General features: G+C 39.8%; 1 protein-coding gene across 1 annotated transcript in view; it reads right to left on the reverse strand.

Moving 5' to 3' along the window:
- Positions 1-19,751, reverse strand: part of Ryr3 (ryanodine receptor 3) — a 410,215-nt gene that overhangs the window by 295,649 nt on the left and 94,815 nt on the right. Inside the window, 2 exon segments of the mRNA XM_052181674.1 lie at positions 4,337-4,458; positions 9,586-9,759. Of these exon segments, the coding sequence (XP_052037634.1) occupies positions 4,337-4,458; positions 9,586-9,759 (296 nt within the window).

The following is a 19,751-nucleotide window of genomic DNA, read 5'->3' on the forward strand; positions in this document are numbered from 1 at the left end:
TTCTGGAGGATGACTCAAACATTAAAGTCCTTTTGCTATGTGAAATAAACCATGAACAGAAGGGCTAATAGTATGCAATTTCACTCATATGAAGTACTTAGAATAGTGAAATACACAGACATCAAGAATGGAGACTAGAGAACAAGGGTGGCCATTTAAGTGGCACAAGGTTACAGTGTGCTATGGTAGAGGATGGGATGCTTGCCGGACAGCAGAAACTCACTCAAAGTCACTGAGATGACACCGAGAAATGGATAAAATCGAACTGGGGAAAGCGCTCTGAGAGAAACTGCTTGCTCTGCTAGAGAGAGGACTGGAGTTTGACTTCCCAAGACCTTTGCAAAAGCTAGTCATCATGGTGAGTGCTGGTAGCCCATATGCTAGGTGGTGGCAGCAGAGAATTGTATAGCCAATCAGCAAGTTCTACCATGTTCAAGAGATTCTGTCTCCAAAATTAGGGAGGAGGACAATAGAAGACACGTCACATTGATTTCTGGACTGGTCACAAGAATACACAGAAGTGTCTACCTGTAGACAGATGACATCTCTCTCTCTCTCTCTCTCTCTCTCTCTCTCTCACACACACACACACACACACACACAGGGTGGAGGAATGAAAGCATATATATGAAAACTTCTACATATCTCTAGAAGCATTATTTATAATATGATAAAAGTGAAAATAATTCATGGCTCAAATGAAGTATAAAATATATATCTATTTCTTTATAGATAAGCCTACATATACACACATGCACACTTGATATACAAATAAAAGAATGCAGATAGTGTTCAGGAGTTTAAAAAAGACAACATGAATGAACCACAAAAATATAATACTGAGTGAAAGGGTAGATTCAAAGGATAATGTCTCATATTTAATCAACTTAATATTATTTTAGTTGAGACAAAAACAGGCCTATGAATGGCAATTAGACTGAACTTCAGGGGCATAAGAGATTGTAGGGAAATGGAAATATTCTAAAATTTAATCATGGTTATCACTGCACACTGCTCTGTAAATCTATTAAATCTCACTGAATTATATTCTTATGAGATGAATTCTATGATAAAGTGTACCTCATTAAAGCTGTTTAAAAATAATTTTCTCATTGTCATGCTTAGAACCCTCATTAACTATGTAATAACAGTTTTATCAAAATATTAATTCATATCTCATACACACACATTTAAAGGACATAATTCAGTGGCTTGATGTTGATATGGGCATCTTATAGTTATGTAAACTAAACAGGTTCTTAACTTTTTCTTTAGCTCTCTTCCCTACCCCCAATGGGTCATCCTCTAGCTCTTATTAACCATTTATCTCCTTTCTGTGCCTACAGATTTTCCTGTAATGTAATGAGACCACACAGTGGGTGGTGGTCTTTCCTCTATGTGAACAAAAGGCAAAAGTAACTATGTTGGGTTTGAACATGCTATGTTGTGGTATGTGCTGGTACCTTATCCTATTCTATAGGAATGGTACATCTTATTTATTTGTGTGTAAACTGATGAATATCTGGATTGTTTCTACATTGGAGCTATTATGAACAGCATGCACTGAATACTATGGGCATTTTGTTGGATCCTATGTTTTTTATTTTTCTTGTGTGTATATCTAGGAGTTCAATGGATGGGTCCTGTAGCAAATCCTATATTTAACCTACAAAGATGCATCAGGAGAATCTTCCAAAGTAACTGTTATATTTTACATTTCAACAAGCAGTAAAGATTTTGGTTTCTTCATACTTTATCCCACATTTGTTTTCTTTTCTTTTTTCTTCTTTTCATCTTTTCTTCTTTCTTTCTTTCTTTCTTTCTTTCTTTCTTTCTTTCTTTCTTTCTTTCTTTCTTTCTTTCTTTCTTTTTCTTTGGTTTTTTGAGACAGGGTTTCTCTGTGTAGCCCTGGCTGTCCTAGAACTTACTCTGTAGACCAGGCTGGCCTGGAACTCAGAAATCCACTTGCCTCTGCCTCCCAAGTGCTGGAATTAAAGGTATGCACCACCACTGCCTGGTTATCCAGATTTTTTAATTAACATGTATCTTCATGGGTATAGGCATATACTTTACTGGATTCTTTGTTGTCATTTTCCTGATAGTAGTTCAAACTGAACATCTACTAGTGTGTTCATTAGTCAATAGTGTACATTCTTTTATGAAATTTCTATTCAGAGCCTTTGACTATTTTAATCATCTGCTTTACTTTCTCTATCACTGAAAGTTACTATTTTCTCTGAGATACAAACCCTTTCTCAACTATATGATTTATCAATATTTTCTTCCTTTATAGGAATCATTTCTGCGTGCTTCATTGCATCCTTTGCAGTGACATCACTTACAAATTTCAACAAAGTCCATTGTATTTATTATTTCTTTGTTGCTTTTGCCTTGGTATCATATGTAATAAACCATGTCCTAACCCAGAGTAGTGAAAGTTTATGCCTATGGCTTACAAATGTCTGATACTTTTACTTCTTATACTTAGATCTTTGATTCATTCATTCAGCGTTAATCTTCTGCATATGAGGGAAAGGCTGTTGACTTAAAAGAAAATTGAATGCCAAAACCTTGGGAGATCTGGAGGATCCACAAGAGAACCATGCACTTCAAGGGTGAGCGACTGGGTGCTAATCAGGAACACATGAGCAATATGAGGCAACTTTCTAAGTTCTAACCAATGGAATGAATGCAAAGTGAAGGGACAGAAAGTTATCAACACACTACTATTTCAAACATGAAACTCCATTCACTCTCCAGTCTTCCTTTTGCATAGCACACCTTAGGCACACTGACATTAATAAACTATTTTGACCATGCGGATGAAGAAAATTTGCTGAGATGAATCACAATTGTGACTGAATGTTAGAATCATCAGAGAAGCTTCAATGAAGTACTGACATTTGGCTTTTTGATGTTATTGTTGAGATAGCAGCTCATATGTAGCCCAGGTTGGCTTGGAATTCAAATTCTTCTCACTTTTACTAGTACACAGATTATAACCTCAACCCTGTTAACTAACTACTGGCTCTTGGATCTTCAGACTGTTGAGGAAATTAGATTGAGACACAGCCTATAAATCATAGTATTAAGTGCTTCCCCAAATTAATCTAACACTTAGCTAAGGTTAAGAGCTCTATTCCAGTAGAATGGCTTCTTAAACTTTAGAACATATAGGCAGACATCACCTAGGAGAGTAGTCTTCAACCTTCCTAGTGTTATGACCTTCTAATACAGTTTCTCATGTTGTAGTGACCCCAACCATAAAACCATTGCTACTTCATAACTGTATTTTTGCTACTTTTATGAATTGTTATGTAAATATCTGACATGTAGGATATCTGATATGTGACCTCAAATTGGGTCACTGACCTAGGCAAATATAACTTGATAGTTCCCTGGAGGCCTGATTCAGTCAATATGAAGTCAAAGTTGACAATGTATAAGTTCCACAGGTTTGTTTGTGGAGCTGCTGAGTTGGTCCAGAAACATTTTCCAACTTATAGTTGGACGGTCTAAAGTAGCAAGAGGGAGGGAACCTCCATCCCAGTCCCCTAAACTAGCTAGCTGCTCTTTACAATTATCAGAGGAGAGGTCACAGTTTATTCTGCTCTATAGATATAGCTAGCACTCTCTTTAGTTTGCAGAGTTTTAACTGCAAGCAAAGTAGAAGTTATGATGTTAAACATTCTCATTTTAAGCCAATGCAGCTCATACCCTCTTGGCTTTAAAGAAGTTTTCCTATAAGGGAAGAATGGCTTGGATCACTCTATTGATTACAGCAAGCTCTGTTCCTCACAGTAACTGATTAAAAGAGTCCTGAATTCCATTTTGGCAGTGTGTTGAGGCCAAACCATTTACCATCCCAGCAGGCACTTCAACTGAGTTTTTCAGCTACAGCCCCAGCCACAGTTGGCTAACTGAAGGCTTCCTCAGCAAATAGAAAAACTCCAAGTGATACAGAAACCCTTTCTAAATAGTCTGGAGAGAGTGGGTCCATTTCTCTTTATCCCTTTGTCCCTCTATTTCATGAACACAAAGAGATTTAAAAAAACAAAACAAAAACCACTGATTTTTTACACCATAGATTTTGTTTTGCAAAGACCTTAGATATTCTTTGCACTAATTAGTCACCAATTATTCATTTATTTAAGCAACTAGTATGCCCTTAGACATGTTGGGGAATGAATAAAACTGGTATGGCAGATAAAATTCTGTCCTACTCTCTCTTTTGGAAAAAAATTTAATGGTGATTAATATCTTCCCGTAAACATTCCTGGTATCAAAAGCAGATGGGTGGGTGGGTTTGGACAAGAAAGGGGGTGGGGTAGAGTACCTGACAAACTGGCTGAATAAGGCAGTTGTGTTCCGGATGATCCGAGCAGCCTGGGACTCTTCCTGCTGGCACCTCTGCAGGGTTAATCCGTCATCCATGTGGCCTTCCTGATGGAGTATGACCTACCCACAGGGCATGGGAACAAGGCCAGGTTACACTCACTCCACAGTCAGGCCACCCACATTCTCTGTAGTGTTTTCTTATTATTCTTTTCCCCTAGCCAAGCTCCCTTGAGTCCATTTTGAAAACGGGACATTAACAAAGTTATTTTGCCCATATGTCCCATTACTGACATGTGAATTATTCCCACAACCTGGTAGTTTGATGAGAATGAGATTTTATGTGCCACCATGGTGTGAGCTACAATAAATTTCCTAGGCCTGGATGGCCAATTGAAGGGGGAAAACATACTTTTATAATAGATTTTTTGTTCTCTTAAAAATGAACACGGAGGCTTACCCTTCAAAATGGAGAATGTCCCCGCGTTAAGGATCTTCTCCATATGTAAATTGGGCAAGAACAATTTAAAGGAAAACTCTGTCCTGGGATCAGGCTTGGGTAGCTCTCCTGAAGGACAGCTAGTGTGAGGTAACTAGCAGATGGACCAGGGAAAGTGGACTAAGGTGGAAGTTTCTTACAGAGGTGACTTCAGAGCATGGGCTCTCATTATCAGGTGACTTTTCTTCTAGTCCTGTTTTGCTACTTGCCAGCCTTGACTTTTGGGTGAGTTATTTAACCTTCTACTCCAAGTTCACTGTTTGCAAATGTGTGTTTATCTTGGAGGGCTGTTTAGGGATTTAGGTGATTTACATATAAATTAAAATGACTCCTAGAAAGTAAAAGGTGGTCAAGAACTGTTTATTATATGGGCAATAATTACTGATCTTTGGCCAGTTATGGAGAAGCTATTCGAACTTTGATCACCAAGGACATCATGATACATCTGATGGAAAGCTAGCAGCTTTTGGAGCTCCCTAGCCTTTCCTCTTAACTCAGATGGAAAGTGGAACGGTTTGAACCTGGTTCAAGTTAAGGTCAAATCCTGATCTAAATTCCTGAGCAAGGCAACAGCTTGTGGAAATGGAGAGGCAGTGAAGAGTTCTGTAGTTCAGTCTGTGTGTCAGGACTTTTAGTTTAAAGTCAAAGTTTATTTTCCTTTTCATGTGAAAATCTTTTTTTTACATTTTTCCTCTTTTGGCTATAGCCTAATATAATGAATTCACATAAGATGTAGGATACAGACTTGCAAAAGTTTGTGCTCTCCTTAAAGAGAAACTTTACATCCTATGTGCATAACCATTAAAAATAACACAGGACGCCCAACCGTTGGACTCCCCAGCTTTTAAGCAACATTACTTGTTCAGACCTTCCTGGCATCTGGTTAACAATGTGCGATTTAGCAATCTCTCCTACTATGCATGCTTTGTGTTGTTCCCAGTTTTCTGGTCCTGAATGGCCAGTATTCTTTAAAAAAGAGTTTGTTCAGATAACATGAAAACTAGACAGACAAACAAGAAAATAATGAGGACAATGGATATCTCCAAGACCAGGTCCTTAGACTATGAGTGAGTCTCACAGAGGTGCCTGCAATGCGAGACGGTGACCAAGGGACCATTCCTTCTCCTTTAAAGAAAAATTGCTTTCTTCTTCCACCAAAGTGGGACTGCGGAATCTTCCCTTGGGCCCTTATGCTTGTTGACCTTTTTGAATTCTTTGACTGAAGGGTCCTAGTGAGGACTCCTCAGTCCCACTTTGAAGAGAGAAGAAAGCAATCATAAGTGGGGAAGGAGGGAGGGACCTGAGAGGGGAAAGGGGACAGGGGGGTGGAGAGGGAAAGGGGAACCTGATCTGGTATTGGGTGAGGGAAAAGGACTGAAGCTCTGAGAGCCAGCAGAAAGAATTGAAATAGGTAACCTTGGGAGGTAGGAGGTTGGGAGGACTCTCCAGAATGCACCAGAGACCAGGGAGGTGAGAGACTCTCCAGAATCAAAGGGAGGAATGCCCAACAGTAGGGAGAGGGAACTTATAGAGCCCACCTCCAACAAGAAGATGGGGCATCAAATGAGGGAGGGGGTACCATCCCACAGTAAAAACTCTCACCCATAATTGTTCTTGTCTGAAAGTACTACAGGGATGGAAATGGAGAGGATCCTAAGGAAAATTAGGTCCAGCAAGAGGCCCAAAGTGGGATCCAGCACAAGGGGAGACCACTATTACTGAGGCTATGCAGCCCTCACAAAAAGGGACCTAGTATGACCACACTCTGGAAGACCCAACAAGCAGTTGAAAGAGACAGATACTGATATTTGCACCCAACCAATGGACAGAAGCTGCTGACCCCTGTTGTTGAATTAGGGAAGGCTGAAAGAAGCTGAGGAGGAGGTCGACCCTGTAGGAGGACCAGCAGTCTCAATCTGGATACCTCAGATCTCTCAAACACTGGACCAACAAACAGGCAGCATACACCAGGTGATATGAGACCCCCAACACATATATACAGTAGAGGACTTCTGGGTCTGTGTTCATTCAGATGATGCACCTCAGTCTCAAGAGACTGGAGGCCCCAGGGAGTTTAGAGGTCAGGTGGGGTTGGGGGCAGGGACATCCTCATGGAGACAGGGGTTTGGAGGGGCTATCAGATGTGGAACAGTGCAGGGTGGTGGTGGTGGTGGTGGTGGTGGTGGTGGTGGTGGTGGTAATAAAATCTGAAGTATAAAAAAATTTTAAAAAATGACAAAAAAGAGGTCATACATTTTAAGAATAACATGTAATTAGATAAATGATGAAAATTTTTTAATCTCAAAAACTGAAATAAATAAAATATAAAGACAAGAAAGAAAAGAAAAAGAAAAATTGAACATATATTTTAAAGAGGAGTTATTGAACATATATTAACTGTTGTGATTTATGCTAGATACAGAGTATACAGTGAGAAAAAAAAAACAATGCTCTTAGTCTATTGGAAAGGCCTTTATCTTTTGTAGAAATCCCAATGTCTCTAAAGTTTTAATACCATACACTTTTAATTGATATTTTATTGATGCACTTTTATTAACAAAATAGTATGGAAGGATGTTTCCATGTATATTTTATCATTATTTACATATGATAAGATACCTTTTTTATTATTTTCTTTATTCACTTTACATCCTGCTTACTGCCCCCCTTCCCAGTCACTCCCTCCCACAATCTGTCTCCCTCCACCAGCGCCCCCCTTCTCTGAGATGGTGAGGGTCTCCCTGAGTAGCTCTCCAATCAATGCTGGCACATCAAGTCTCTGCAGGGCTTGGTGTACCCTCTCCAATTGATGCCAGACAAGGCAGCCCAGCTAGATGAACATATCCAACAGACGGGCAATAGCTACTGTTCCAGTTGTTAGAGACTCATATGAAGACCAAGCTGCACATCTGCTACCTATGCGCAGGGAGGCCTAGGTCCAGCCCGTGTATATTCTTTGCTTGGTGGTTCAGTCTCTGAGAGCCGTGAGGGGACCATTTCTTTTTAACATGAGCTACAGTTTGCCCATTTCTTCATGTGGGTGTCCCTCCTAGGTTTTATTAACTTCATATAGATCTGGACATTTTCCAGGGAAAATTTTTCCTGCTCTTATGAAAAATAGCATGCTTTGCTTGTCAATGGCTAAGTATTAGAATATCACATAGAAGATGTCTCTCCCAAATTCACATACACATTTTAGCAGTTAGATAGGTCTGTGGGCAGGAAAAGACACACTAGTCAACAATGTCATCCAATATTCCATAGAGAGAGAATGCCTTCCATCTGAGGTGCAGCTTCAAACTCAGAAATTCTATTCTAGCATTATCATGGCTCTAGTAAGTGCAAAAAACCATATAGCTTGTCAAGACACCATAGTACTCTACAGAGGACTGGGATAGGGTGACAGAGGGTGGACTGGCCAGATACTTTTGGTTTTCTCTTATTTTCAGAGTGAAGCTCCCTGTCTTAGACTGTGGCCCCATCTGAGATGGGGACTCATCTGAAAGCCTACTATATTCTCAGGGCCATCCCAATATGGGAGACAGTGATTGCTGTATTTTCTCCTGTGGACTGTCCTCCTATCTGTACCTTTGCCTTACTCTTTTCCATCACAGCTGTTTGCTGTCTTGCCCACATAGGCCACACATGAACAGCTTAGGTCATATTAGAAATTTCATGTAGAATTTCAGGTTGTGTCTATAGTTGACTTTACTTGGGAATCTTGGTTGTAGAAATCCCATAGACACTGACTGAGCCTGTGTCTGTACTCTGTCTCTCCACCATAGTGGAGCTGACCTAAGGCCTCCTCCTCTAGTCTATAGATCAGCAACTGTGTGCAGGCAACAACATAAGGATCTAAGTGAGTTTGCTTCATGGCCACATATTCTGCTCTGACCAGCAGAGCTCACTTTCAAAGAATCTTGCTTGGTAAAACCTTCCCATTACCACATAGTATGATACCAATATCCTATAATAACTAGCACTCAGAGACGCTGTCATTATTGTTTTAAAGCAATATTGCAGGACTATTGTTCACAGTAGTTCCTGGAACTGTATTCTAGGTCTCTTTGACTATCTAAACCTGCATTTTGAAAGTATTTTCCAAGAAAATCATACCTTTGGCATCTATCCTCTAGTTCCTATAAAAAAGAATTACGATTATGGCAATTGACTTTGTAGTGAAAAGACGCTATAAGTTTCCAAGCTAGCTTCCTGCTGTGGCATGCTATGACGCACTACTCGAGTCTGGATACATGTCTGTGGATAGAGCATCAACTCCCACCTCTCTGCACATCGGTGTCGGTAGCCTCATTGTTATGCAAACTGTATTTCTCCATAGAGATTCTAGTCAGTCTCTATCTTATGAAAATAGCATAACTCCATTATCCACTTAAATGAAGCGAGCAATGATGTGGATAATCTCAAAATAGTGGAACTATTAAGACTCATTGAGACTGGGTTTCAGAGTGAATCAGACAAGCTCTGCCTCTTTCACGCTGCAGAATTGTCATGTAAAGTATAGTTTTAAAAAATTGAAAATGGGGTTACAGTGACCAAAGTAGCCTAATTTACTACAGAAGCGATGTATATAATCTGTCACAGAGCCACTCTTTAGAGCAGTAAAGAGTAAACGGTAAAACATAATCATGCCCACCTGGTCCTCAGAATAACTCCTGTCTAGATGTTTCCCACTCTGTATAAAATAAAACAAAATAAAAAAATAAACCCTGGATAACCGTTAGCCCCTTTACCTTTCTTTTCAGAGGTCCCAGGCGGGAGGTTTTGGCATCTTGTGCTTTGTAGGTGACCCAAAGGCCACTGGCTACATGCTGAACAAAGCAGACAGAATCCCCATACTTGATTTCTGGAACTCCCATGCCTTCCATATCTCTCTTGTGACTGGAATCTAATTTCTCCTTGATTTCCTATTCCATACAAAAATAGAGAAAAAACAAACAAACAAATGTAGGTATGCTTGATTCCAGAGCTACCCAATATATAAAACAAATCACTTGTGCAGAAGCTGTAAGACAAAAAAGCTATTATCTGAATAATCATGTCTCCAAGCTGGGATTTTAGAACATCTGACTTCCCTTATCTGTTGTTAATTGTAAAACCAGTGCATTGAAGCTTTGGCCACCTCAGGGATATGTATAACCACGGAAAATGAAGCAGTTGGTAGGTTCCTTATTCTGATTTTATATGTTTCTCTATTATATGTGTACTTCCCTCAGCCTAACATAGATAATGTTACCAAGTAACTTTTAAGTGGTCAGTTAACTCATTTTCAGTAATTGAAATCTTCCATAATTTAAATGCTTATTTTCCACAAATGCCACAATTTAGGAGCTTAAAACACCATCTGTTAACATAATTATCACAACAGCTAGGAAATGGAAACAATGTAAGTGTCTGTAGACCAATGAGCGAATAATGAAAAAGTGATATTTTTATACAATGGAATATTATTCAGCTCTTAAAAAATAAAATTACGAAATGCTCAGTAGGTGGAGCTGGAAACAATCATTCTGAATGAAATCACCTAGATCCAGAAAGACAAATCTCTCATGTGTGGATGTCAGTTTTGGATCTTATGATATGTTTATTTCATTTTGAATACATATAGAGGTCATATTAGTGAGAGGCATGGGGGAAATTTAAAGGGAGCAGAGGTAGAATTCAGTGGTATAAAGGGTTAAAGGAAAATAGTGGAGGAAGGGTTAAGTTAGAGTTAGGGATGAAAGGGCAGTAGAGAATATGAAGAGGGAGAAATGGGACTAAAGACCCTTTGAAAAATCATATGGAAATCTACTATTTTGTAAGCAATTCATATATATATATATATATATATATATATATATATATATATGTATGTGCATGCATATACACCACACATACACACACATGGGGATGGGGAGGGAGGAAAAGAGAGAGAGAGAGAGAGAGAGAGAGAGAGAGAGAGAATATGAGAATATTTAACTAGGGTGACAATGTCCTTACTAGACACCAGCTAACAAATGAAAAGCTCAGTGCCAGGAATGAGTCACCTCTTTTACAGCTGTTGGCCAGTGAGGGTCCATAGCTCCCCAACTGGGACTGTGAAAACTCTGAAACTGTGAGCCTTTCCTTCCTGCAGCCTTTTCAGGTAGTGTTCAAAGTGAGCAGAAAGGTGACACAGGGCCACCTTGTTGTGCTCACAGTCAGTTCCATTCTTCAGTGCCCTCGGTTTCCCTACCTGTTCTCTATTATGGAAAGAGGGCATATGGTCTAGGTAGGCATCCTGTGACAACCCAATGTGTCTGTCACATGATGCATAGTAACTTTGTTCCTTTCCTCATCAATTAAGGCCTCTCTGGTTTTATTCTATGTGGCCATAGTCTATCTCCATTTCTTTTTACTACATTGCATTGACTTGCTCAGTCGTAAAAGCTGTTAACTAGGCAGCACTTTGAATTTTTGCAGAATGAAAACATGTGACATGCTATTCCCTATGATTACAACAACAGTCTTCTTCTTTGTAATGATGGGCCTCATGTATAGTGAGTCCTTACTGTGCTCAGCACTGACTTTAAGTGCTTTACAGGTTCAGGTAGTACTCTTATAACAAAGCTTCAGATTGAGCTACAAATATTGTCCTAATATTGTCCTAATTCTACAGATGAAAAAAAAATGAAAGAAATAATTTGCCCAAGGTCACCCAAGGAGTAAAGTCAGAACGCAGCAGAGAGGTCAGGGACAGGGAGGAGTTAGGGAAGGGAAAACCTAAATCAGAATATATATTGTATGAAAAGATATTTTTCCAATAAAATATAATGAAATAAAAAGTCTACCTCTGGGGCTGGAGAGATAGATCAGTGGTTAAGAGAACTGACTGTTCTTCCAGAGGTCCTGAGTTCAATTTCCAGCAATCACATAGTCCCATCTGTAATGGGATCTGATGCCCTATTCTAGTGAGTCTGAAGAGAGTGACAGTGTATTCACATACAGAAAATAAATAAATCTTTTTTTAAAAAAAGTCTACCTCCAGTTGAACCAGCACCATTTGTTGAAAAGGCTATCTTTTTTCCATTGGATGTTTTCAGCCTCTTTGTCGAGGATCAAGTGGCCATAGGTGTGTGGGTTCATTTCTGGATCTTCAATCCTGTTCCATTGATCCTCCTGCCTGTCACTGTACCAATACCATGCAGTTTTTAACACTATTGCTCTGTAGTATTGCTTGAGGTCAGGGATACTGATTCCCCCAGATTTTCTTTTGTTGCTGAGAATAGTTTTAGCTATCCTGGGTTTTTTGTTGTTCCAGATGAATTTGATAATTGCTCTTTCTAACTCTGTGAAGAATTGAGTTGGGATTTTGATGGGTATTGCATTGAATCTGTATAGTGCTTTAGGCAAAATGGCCATTTTAACTATATTGATTCTACCGATCCATGAGCATGGGAGGTTTTCCCATTTTTTGAGGTCTTCTTCCATTTCCTTCTTCAGAGTCTTGAAGTTCTTGCCATACAGATCTTTCGCATGTTTGGTAAGAGTCACCCCAAGATACTTTATACTGTTTGTGGCTATTGTGAAGGGGGTCATTTCCCTAATTTCTTTCTCAGCCTGCTTATCCTTTGAGTATAGGAAGGCCACTGATTTGCTTGAGTTGATTTTGTAACCTGCCACTTTGCTGAAGTTGTTTATCAGCTGTAGGAGCTCTCTAGTGGAGTTCTTTGGAGGTCAGCATGCAGAAGAATGCGAATTGATCCATCCTTGTCTCCTTGTACTAAGCTCAAATCCAAATGGATCAAGGACCTCCACATAAAGCCAGACACTCTGAAGCTAATAGAAAAGAAACTGGGGAAGACCCTTGAGGACATCGGTACAGGGAGAAAGTTTCTGAACAGAACACCAATAGCGTATGCTCTAAGAGCAAGAATTGACAAATGGGACCTCATAAGGTTACAGAGTTTCTGTAAGGCAAAGGACACCATCAAGAGGACAGATCGGCAACCAACAAATTGGGAAAAGATCTTCACCAATCCTACATCAGATAGAGGGCTAATATCCAATATATATAAAGAACTCAAGAAGTTAGACTCCAGAAAACCGAACAACCCTATTAAAAAATGGGGTACAGAGTTAAACAAAGAATTCTCACCTGAAGAACTTCGGATGGCGGAGAAGCATCTTAAAAAATGCTCCACTTCATTAGTCATTAGGGAAATGCAAATCAAAACAACCCTAAGATTTCATCTTACACCAGTCAGAATGGCTAAGATTAAAAATTCAGGAGACAGCAGGTGTTGGAGAGGGTGCGGAGAAAGAGGAACACTCCTCCACTGCTGGTGGGGTTGCAAATTGGTACAACCACTCTGGAAAGCAGTCTGGCGGTTCCTCCGAAAACTGGGCACCTCACTTCCAGAAGATCCTGCTATACCACTCCTGGGCATATACCCAGAGGATTCCCCACCATGTAATAAGGATACATGCTCTACTATGTTCATAGCAGCCCTATTTATAATTGCCAGATGCTGGAAAGAACCCAGGTATCCCTCAACAGAAGAGTGGATACAAAAAATGTGGTATATCTACACAATGGAGTACTATTCAGCCATTAGAAACAATGAATTCATGAAATTCTTAGGCAAATGGATGGAGCTAGAGAACATCATACTAAGTGAGGTAACCCAGACTCAAAAGGTGAATCATGGTATGCACTCACTAATAAGTGGTTATTAACCTAGAAAACTGGAATACCCAAAACATAATCCACACATCAAATGAGATACAAGAAGAAAGCAGGAGTGGTCCCTGGTTCTGGAAAGACTCAGTGAAACAGTATTTGGCAAAACCAGAACGGGGAACTGGGAAGGGGTGGGAGGGAGGACAGGGGAAGAGAAGGGGGCTTACGGGACTTTCGGGGAGTGGGGGGGGGGCTAGAAAAGGGGAAATCATTTGAAATGTAAATAAATTATATCAAATAAAAAAAAAAAAAAAAAAAAAAAAAAAAAAAAAAGTTGTTCTTTAGCCTCCACAAGCATGCCATGGCATGGCCATGTCCAGACACTCAAAATAAATATAATTTCAAAAGTAAAAAAAAAAAAAAAAAAAAAAAAGTCTACCTCTATGAAATAAACAAATTAAAATTGAAAATGAGGACAGGAAGTTAGGAAAGTGAGTGAGGGTGGAGTCATGACTGAAGTAGGAGATGGGAAGAGGAGGATGTGGTCAACATACATTGGATATGTCTGAACAGAGGAAAAGCTTAAAACTAAAAATATCCATCTCTGGCATCTGTGTTTCTTCCATTTGTCTAAATGGGACTCGGCCTTTGATTCCTCCTTGAGAGGCCATTTCACCTGTGAGGAGAGCTAGTGTAGCTGCTGCATCTCAGCATTGCCTCATCCCTCTAAGAAGCACTTAGCATCTCGTAACACATTTATGAAAGGAATCAGAGCAATTAATTGTGGATTCTTAACAGAGAGCACAGCACCTATGTGACTTCTGGAACACAGTGTGAGGTACAGGTAAAGCTGAGTGACTTCTCTGTTCATGTGTGTTCAAAGCCGTGTGATCTCGCTGTTCATATGCATTTTTCTACTTTAGATCTTCTTTTCCTTCAGACTTTCATAAAATGAAAACCAGCTACTTTATGCACACATAATATATTAATTTGAGTGGTATTAATATTTCATAAGAAAATTCTTTATTTTAAATGTGTGCTGAGACATTGCCTGGAATATTAAAAAATACCTTATTTCTCAAAATGAACAAATTCAAAAGAAACAAGTTTCTGATTTTGTAACATACACAGATGGGAAAACAGACTTTGATATATCAGGGCTTTCTATATAGGCAATCGGTCAAGAATGCATCCATTCTATAAAACAATGCACATCTGATTTTCATAACAGAAATATTCACAGTCCTATATATGTTCCAGCCAGTAACAGGACTTTTATGTCAACATTTTTATCTGTTGCCTATTCTCTAACTATAGTCAATACACTAAAATAGAAATAATACAAAGACAGCTGTTAAATATGGTAATTACACTGATTTTTAAAACTCCTAGTAAAAATAATACATAGCCTCAACTAGCAATTTATTTTCTCTCTTTTTTTGTTTAATTAAATATGTCTTTTCCAAAACAAAATAGGAAGATCCATCTCCTACAGTCACTGAAACAAACAAGCCACCATTCTCTGTAGAGTGTCTGTGACCTTGCTTTTACAAAACAGCAGTCTTCCAAAGTTATCGGGTGGTCACCGTGGTGGCTGCTTCTCATTTAGAAGAAGAATAACAACAAGAAAATCCAGATATCAGACTATGTCAGCAAACATGAAACCTACTCAACCCACCCAGCAATTCACAGCATTTTGAGGAATTATGGAGGAATGATGGTAGCAGTAGCCTCAGATGCAATTGCCCTGTTGCTAGAAATGGCACTTTCGAAGAGCAGCAGGGCTACCCTAATTGCCTTCTTTCTGTTCCCAAGTTCTAAGAGAATGTAATCTATTTCTTATGTAACACAAGCCTTAACAAAACTGGTTTATGAGCAATGGCTTTTTCATTTTCAGGGTTGGGGGTCCAACCCAGGGCTCCCCACATTCTTGGCAAGTGCTTCACCATGGAGTTGTGACACAGCTCTGGGAGCTTATCTTGATGTACCAAATATCCCCTTTCTTTGGGATTTTATTGACATTATCACTTGAATCACCTGTCACTGCAGTTTTTCAATGGTATCATTTGTATCCTAGCATTTTCTTCATATTTTTGTATTTGATACCTTGGAAAGTTATCTAAGTAAGGAGAGACCTGGAATTCTTACACTGTAAGACCCCCAAAACCCAAGGGTGCCCCAATACCCCATGCCTAGAAAGGCAACACCCAAATCACTTGTGAGAAATGGTCTCGATGCAACAACATGAGAATTTCTTTATTCCAGAATTCTGGGTTCCACAACCGTACACCACACAGGGGTAGAGGACTGTGGACTCCGAGTTGCGACAGCTTTTATAAGTTTACAACAAAGCCCGTGAATGACAAACCAATCATTTCTTAGTATGAAGAGCCCACAAAATGCGAGCCAATCGATTTGTACCACTCCATAGTTTTTAGGCCAATCAGTTTAAATTATCGGAGCCCGCGCTCAGTGGACCAATTAGTTTCCTATTTTCTTGGAGTCTATAGCTGCATGAACCCCTGAATAGGGGTAATGGCGTAAGCAGTTTACAGAAACAAGATAAGCTTAGCTCATTTCCAGTTACCTTGTGGGGCCAGGATCATCTATTCAAGGCCTTTTTGCCTAGCTCTGAACAAAGGGTGGGCTCTGGAATGTGAAGTGTTTGGGGCTCCTTAGAAGGCTGGAGTTAGGCTGTATTTTCTTTTCTTTCAACACATACCAAAAGTCTCTACAGCATACTTGCTACATACACACTGAACAATCTAGAACCAGACCTCCTCTACATGGGCCTGTATGCCTCAGGAGGCAATTTCTCTTTGCTTTGTCATCCCAAAGTCAGCTACAGGTAGCTAGGGACACCTTTACTGCTTAAAACATGCAGAAACTACTCCAATTAGCAACTGTCTTTGTCTATGGAAACTCCAGTAAAGTAACATGTTACCCTCCATGTTTCCCCCTCCCCTGCCACCCCCAGCTCAGGCCTCCTGATGGATAGTGGTGCTTTGATGAGTGGCCTGGCTTTCCAATGCTAGCACTTGTGAGAATAAAAAACTCTTTATCCCAGAACTTCCTTCTCATGCCTCCCTCCAATAGCATGTGACTAACCAGCAAGGAAAGAACACAGGGCAACAAAGAAGCCCTTCCCACACCCAGAGCCAAGAGACACCTCTGGCCTTTCTAGTCTCATAGTCCCTGTAGGACCTTACTTAGGACCAGCTGACTCCTACAGACAGCAGAAGGCTGGCCTAGAGGCACTCCTTTCACATGCAAGCCAATAGTCCAGAGGCCATAAACCAATCCAACCCTTTATAGCGTTGACATACTCTAGGCCACTATCCCCTCATTTTAGCCATCAGGGCCAAGTACTATCCTGTTATGAGTCTTGTGTTTTGGAACCTGCTGAAACTATTCAAATTCACCCACTTGAAACCTGCTTATCCTTCCCACCCAATCACTTTCTATGGGGACCACAAAAAGATTCTTTCTCCCTGTGCTAGCTAGTTTTATGTAAACTTGACACAAACTACAGTCATGTGAGAAGAGGGAACCTCAAGTGAGAAAATGTCCCCACCAGATTGGCCTTTGGGGAATCTTTTAAAAGTAATGGTTGATGAGGGAGGGCCTACCTAACTATGAGTGCTAACATAGGAAGGTGGTCCTGGTATGGTAAGAGAGCTGGCTGAGCAAGCCTTAAAGAGGAAGCCAGTAGAAGCATTCCTCATTGTTCTCAGCTTCAGCTATTTTCTCCAGGTTTTGATTGAGTTCCTGCCCTGCCTTCCCCAATGATGGACCTGCAGGTTAGGTAACCTCTTTTCTTGCTAAGTGCCTTTTTGTCATGGTGTTTAGCAAAGCCAACAGAAACCCTAAGACATCTCCTTGCCAGGTTTTTCTTGTGGGCACTTTCTGACTAGCCGTATGTGGTTTGGCACATCCTTGAGTTTTCAGAACTGTAACAAAGTATAGTTTCAAAGCCAATCACTTCCCAGACCACAGCTTTATCAGTTCTGCTAATGAGAAAATCTACATTTGAATGCATGGGAGAGACCTTTGTTGGCACTGGAGCTATTTCCCTGGGAAAGAAAGGCTTTCTCAAAGAGAATGGAATTTGCTTTTCCATTCAGTTCTGTGCTCTGCTTAAAATGGATTTCAAACAATTTGTTTTATTGTTCAGCAAATATTCAATTTCCATATTTGTATATTGATATCATCTTTGCCTGTCATTGATGATTTTGAGAAGAAACAGGTTACTTGTCCTGACGCCTGTTGAAAGGCAATAAACATTATTTTCTACATTGACAACTATCCAGCAAACACACATAAGCACACATGACACATTAGCATTTGGCTTACATGATTAAATGGCTATTCTCTAGAAGTAATATCTTCTCAGTGCCTACTACAACTCAGGTATTTTGCTGAGTCTTCTGCAACAATACCAACACCCAAAGTGCTGTGCTTACAAAGTAACATTAGTAATATATCTCTACAGACATTTTCTCTATCCCTTTCAATGGACACACTGCTTTTTACCAACTCACTTTATTCAGGATAAACCAAGACCTGTATTGGTTCATCTCACTTTATTCAGGATAAACTGAGACCTGTATTGGTTCAACAGCTTCCTCCAAGCCACATAGCTAGGAAGTAAAAAACAAGAATCTAAACCAGGTATGATTGTCCAAACCCTTTTTAACAGATTTATTTGAATAGCTTTTCTTTTAGCATAGATAAGTAATTAATTAGATCAGTGTCTTATCTATTTAAAAGCCAATATAAAGAAATGGTTGAAATACATACTCTTACTTTACGAGAAAAGCTTTGGGTTTATACAAACTTTAGAAGTTATATACAAAAATCAGTGACATGGTATGCATTCAAAGGACAACTGGGGCTTGGTCTGGTCTTTGTCACTTTTCTTATAAAGCCACCAATATCCACCATATCCATTCTGGTGACATTTTTCAATCTCAACCAACTTCAAACACCTCATCACTAAACAGTCTAGTGAAACTGTTTCCACAATCTTTTATTTTAAATGTCATTTATTTTTATTTTATGAATATGACTGTTTTGCCTGAACTTATCTAGATATACTGTATATGTGTGCAGAACTTGCAGAAGCCTTAAGAGGACATCAGATCTCCACCCCAGAACCGGAGTTGAAGATGGTCATGAGCCACCTTGAGGGTGTTGAGAACGGAACCGGACTCTTCTGTAAGAGCAGTAAGGGCCTTTCACTGCTGAGCTATCTCTCCAAGTTTTTATCCTCTTAATTTCTCAATATATAGGGATATAATTCTAATATAAGAACCCTTTAGAGGCCACATTCACACCAGAGCAATTGGGGCTCTAGAAGGGGATGGCATTCTGGTAAGATGAGAAAACAAGCAGAGAAGTTGATAAAATGTAATGACTAAGGGTACCACCCTACAGGTCCATGCTTTTCAAAAACCCTAATGTTAACAGGCTTTCTGCAGGAAAAGATGCCTTCAGACAAATACTGTATCTCCTAGAAGTTAAACAGAAGCTTTCAGGATTGTAAGTCCCACAGAAGAAGTCAAACAATATCATTATCATCTGCAAAAGTAATCCAGTTCTGTTTAGTGCAGCCTTCCTAGCATCGGTTGGTATCTGTCTTATGGAGAGTTGATACAGTGAATGCAAAGCCTGCATATTAGAGTAATCACTTCAGTGTTAGTGAGAAAGGTAGATGCAGTATGACTGGGGATGGGTGAGCTGCAAGTTATGGCAATAATATGTAGGAAGATGTCTGAAAGAGCTTCCCATTCACATGTATTAGAGTGAGTGTGTTATAACTTAACACAATTAAATTATGTGTGTCCATGGATGTTATAAAAATATATTTTGAACATACATTGTAAGCATCCAAAATATTTCAGAGAAAGAGAAAGGCCAATGGAACCCATTAACAGGTGATGGGGGAAGCCCTCTTCTGTTGGTCTGTGTTCTACTGGTCCCTCCAGAAACTGTGAGGAATTAGCTTTGGGCTCACTATACCAATACAGTCCTCTCATGAACATCTCAGCTAGAATAAGAGGTCTTAATATTGCCTTACAAAGAAGTATAGCCTGTAGGATGCTGCAAAGATCTCAGAGGGCCGTGGGCTGGTGACAAAGCTTCTGTTAAGTGGGAAGGCAAAGCTGTCCTTCAGCAGGTCACAGCATGTAAGGGAGTAGGCCCATCTGTCTCAGCAGGGAAGCACACTTCCCAAGAAAAAGCCCATATTTCTAT

This window comes from Apodemus sylvaticus, chromosome 5, assembly GCF_947179515.1.
Source record: "Apodemus sylvaticus chromosome 5, mApoSyl1.1, whole genome shotgun sequence".
Lineage (NCBI taxonomy): Eukaryota > Metazoa > Chordata > Mammalia > Rodentia > Muridae > Apodemus > Apodemus sylvaticus.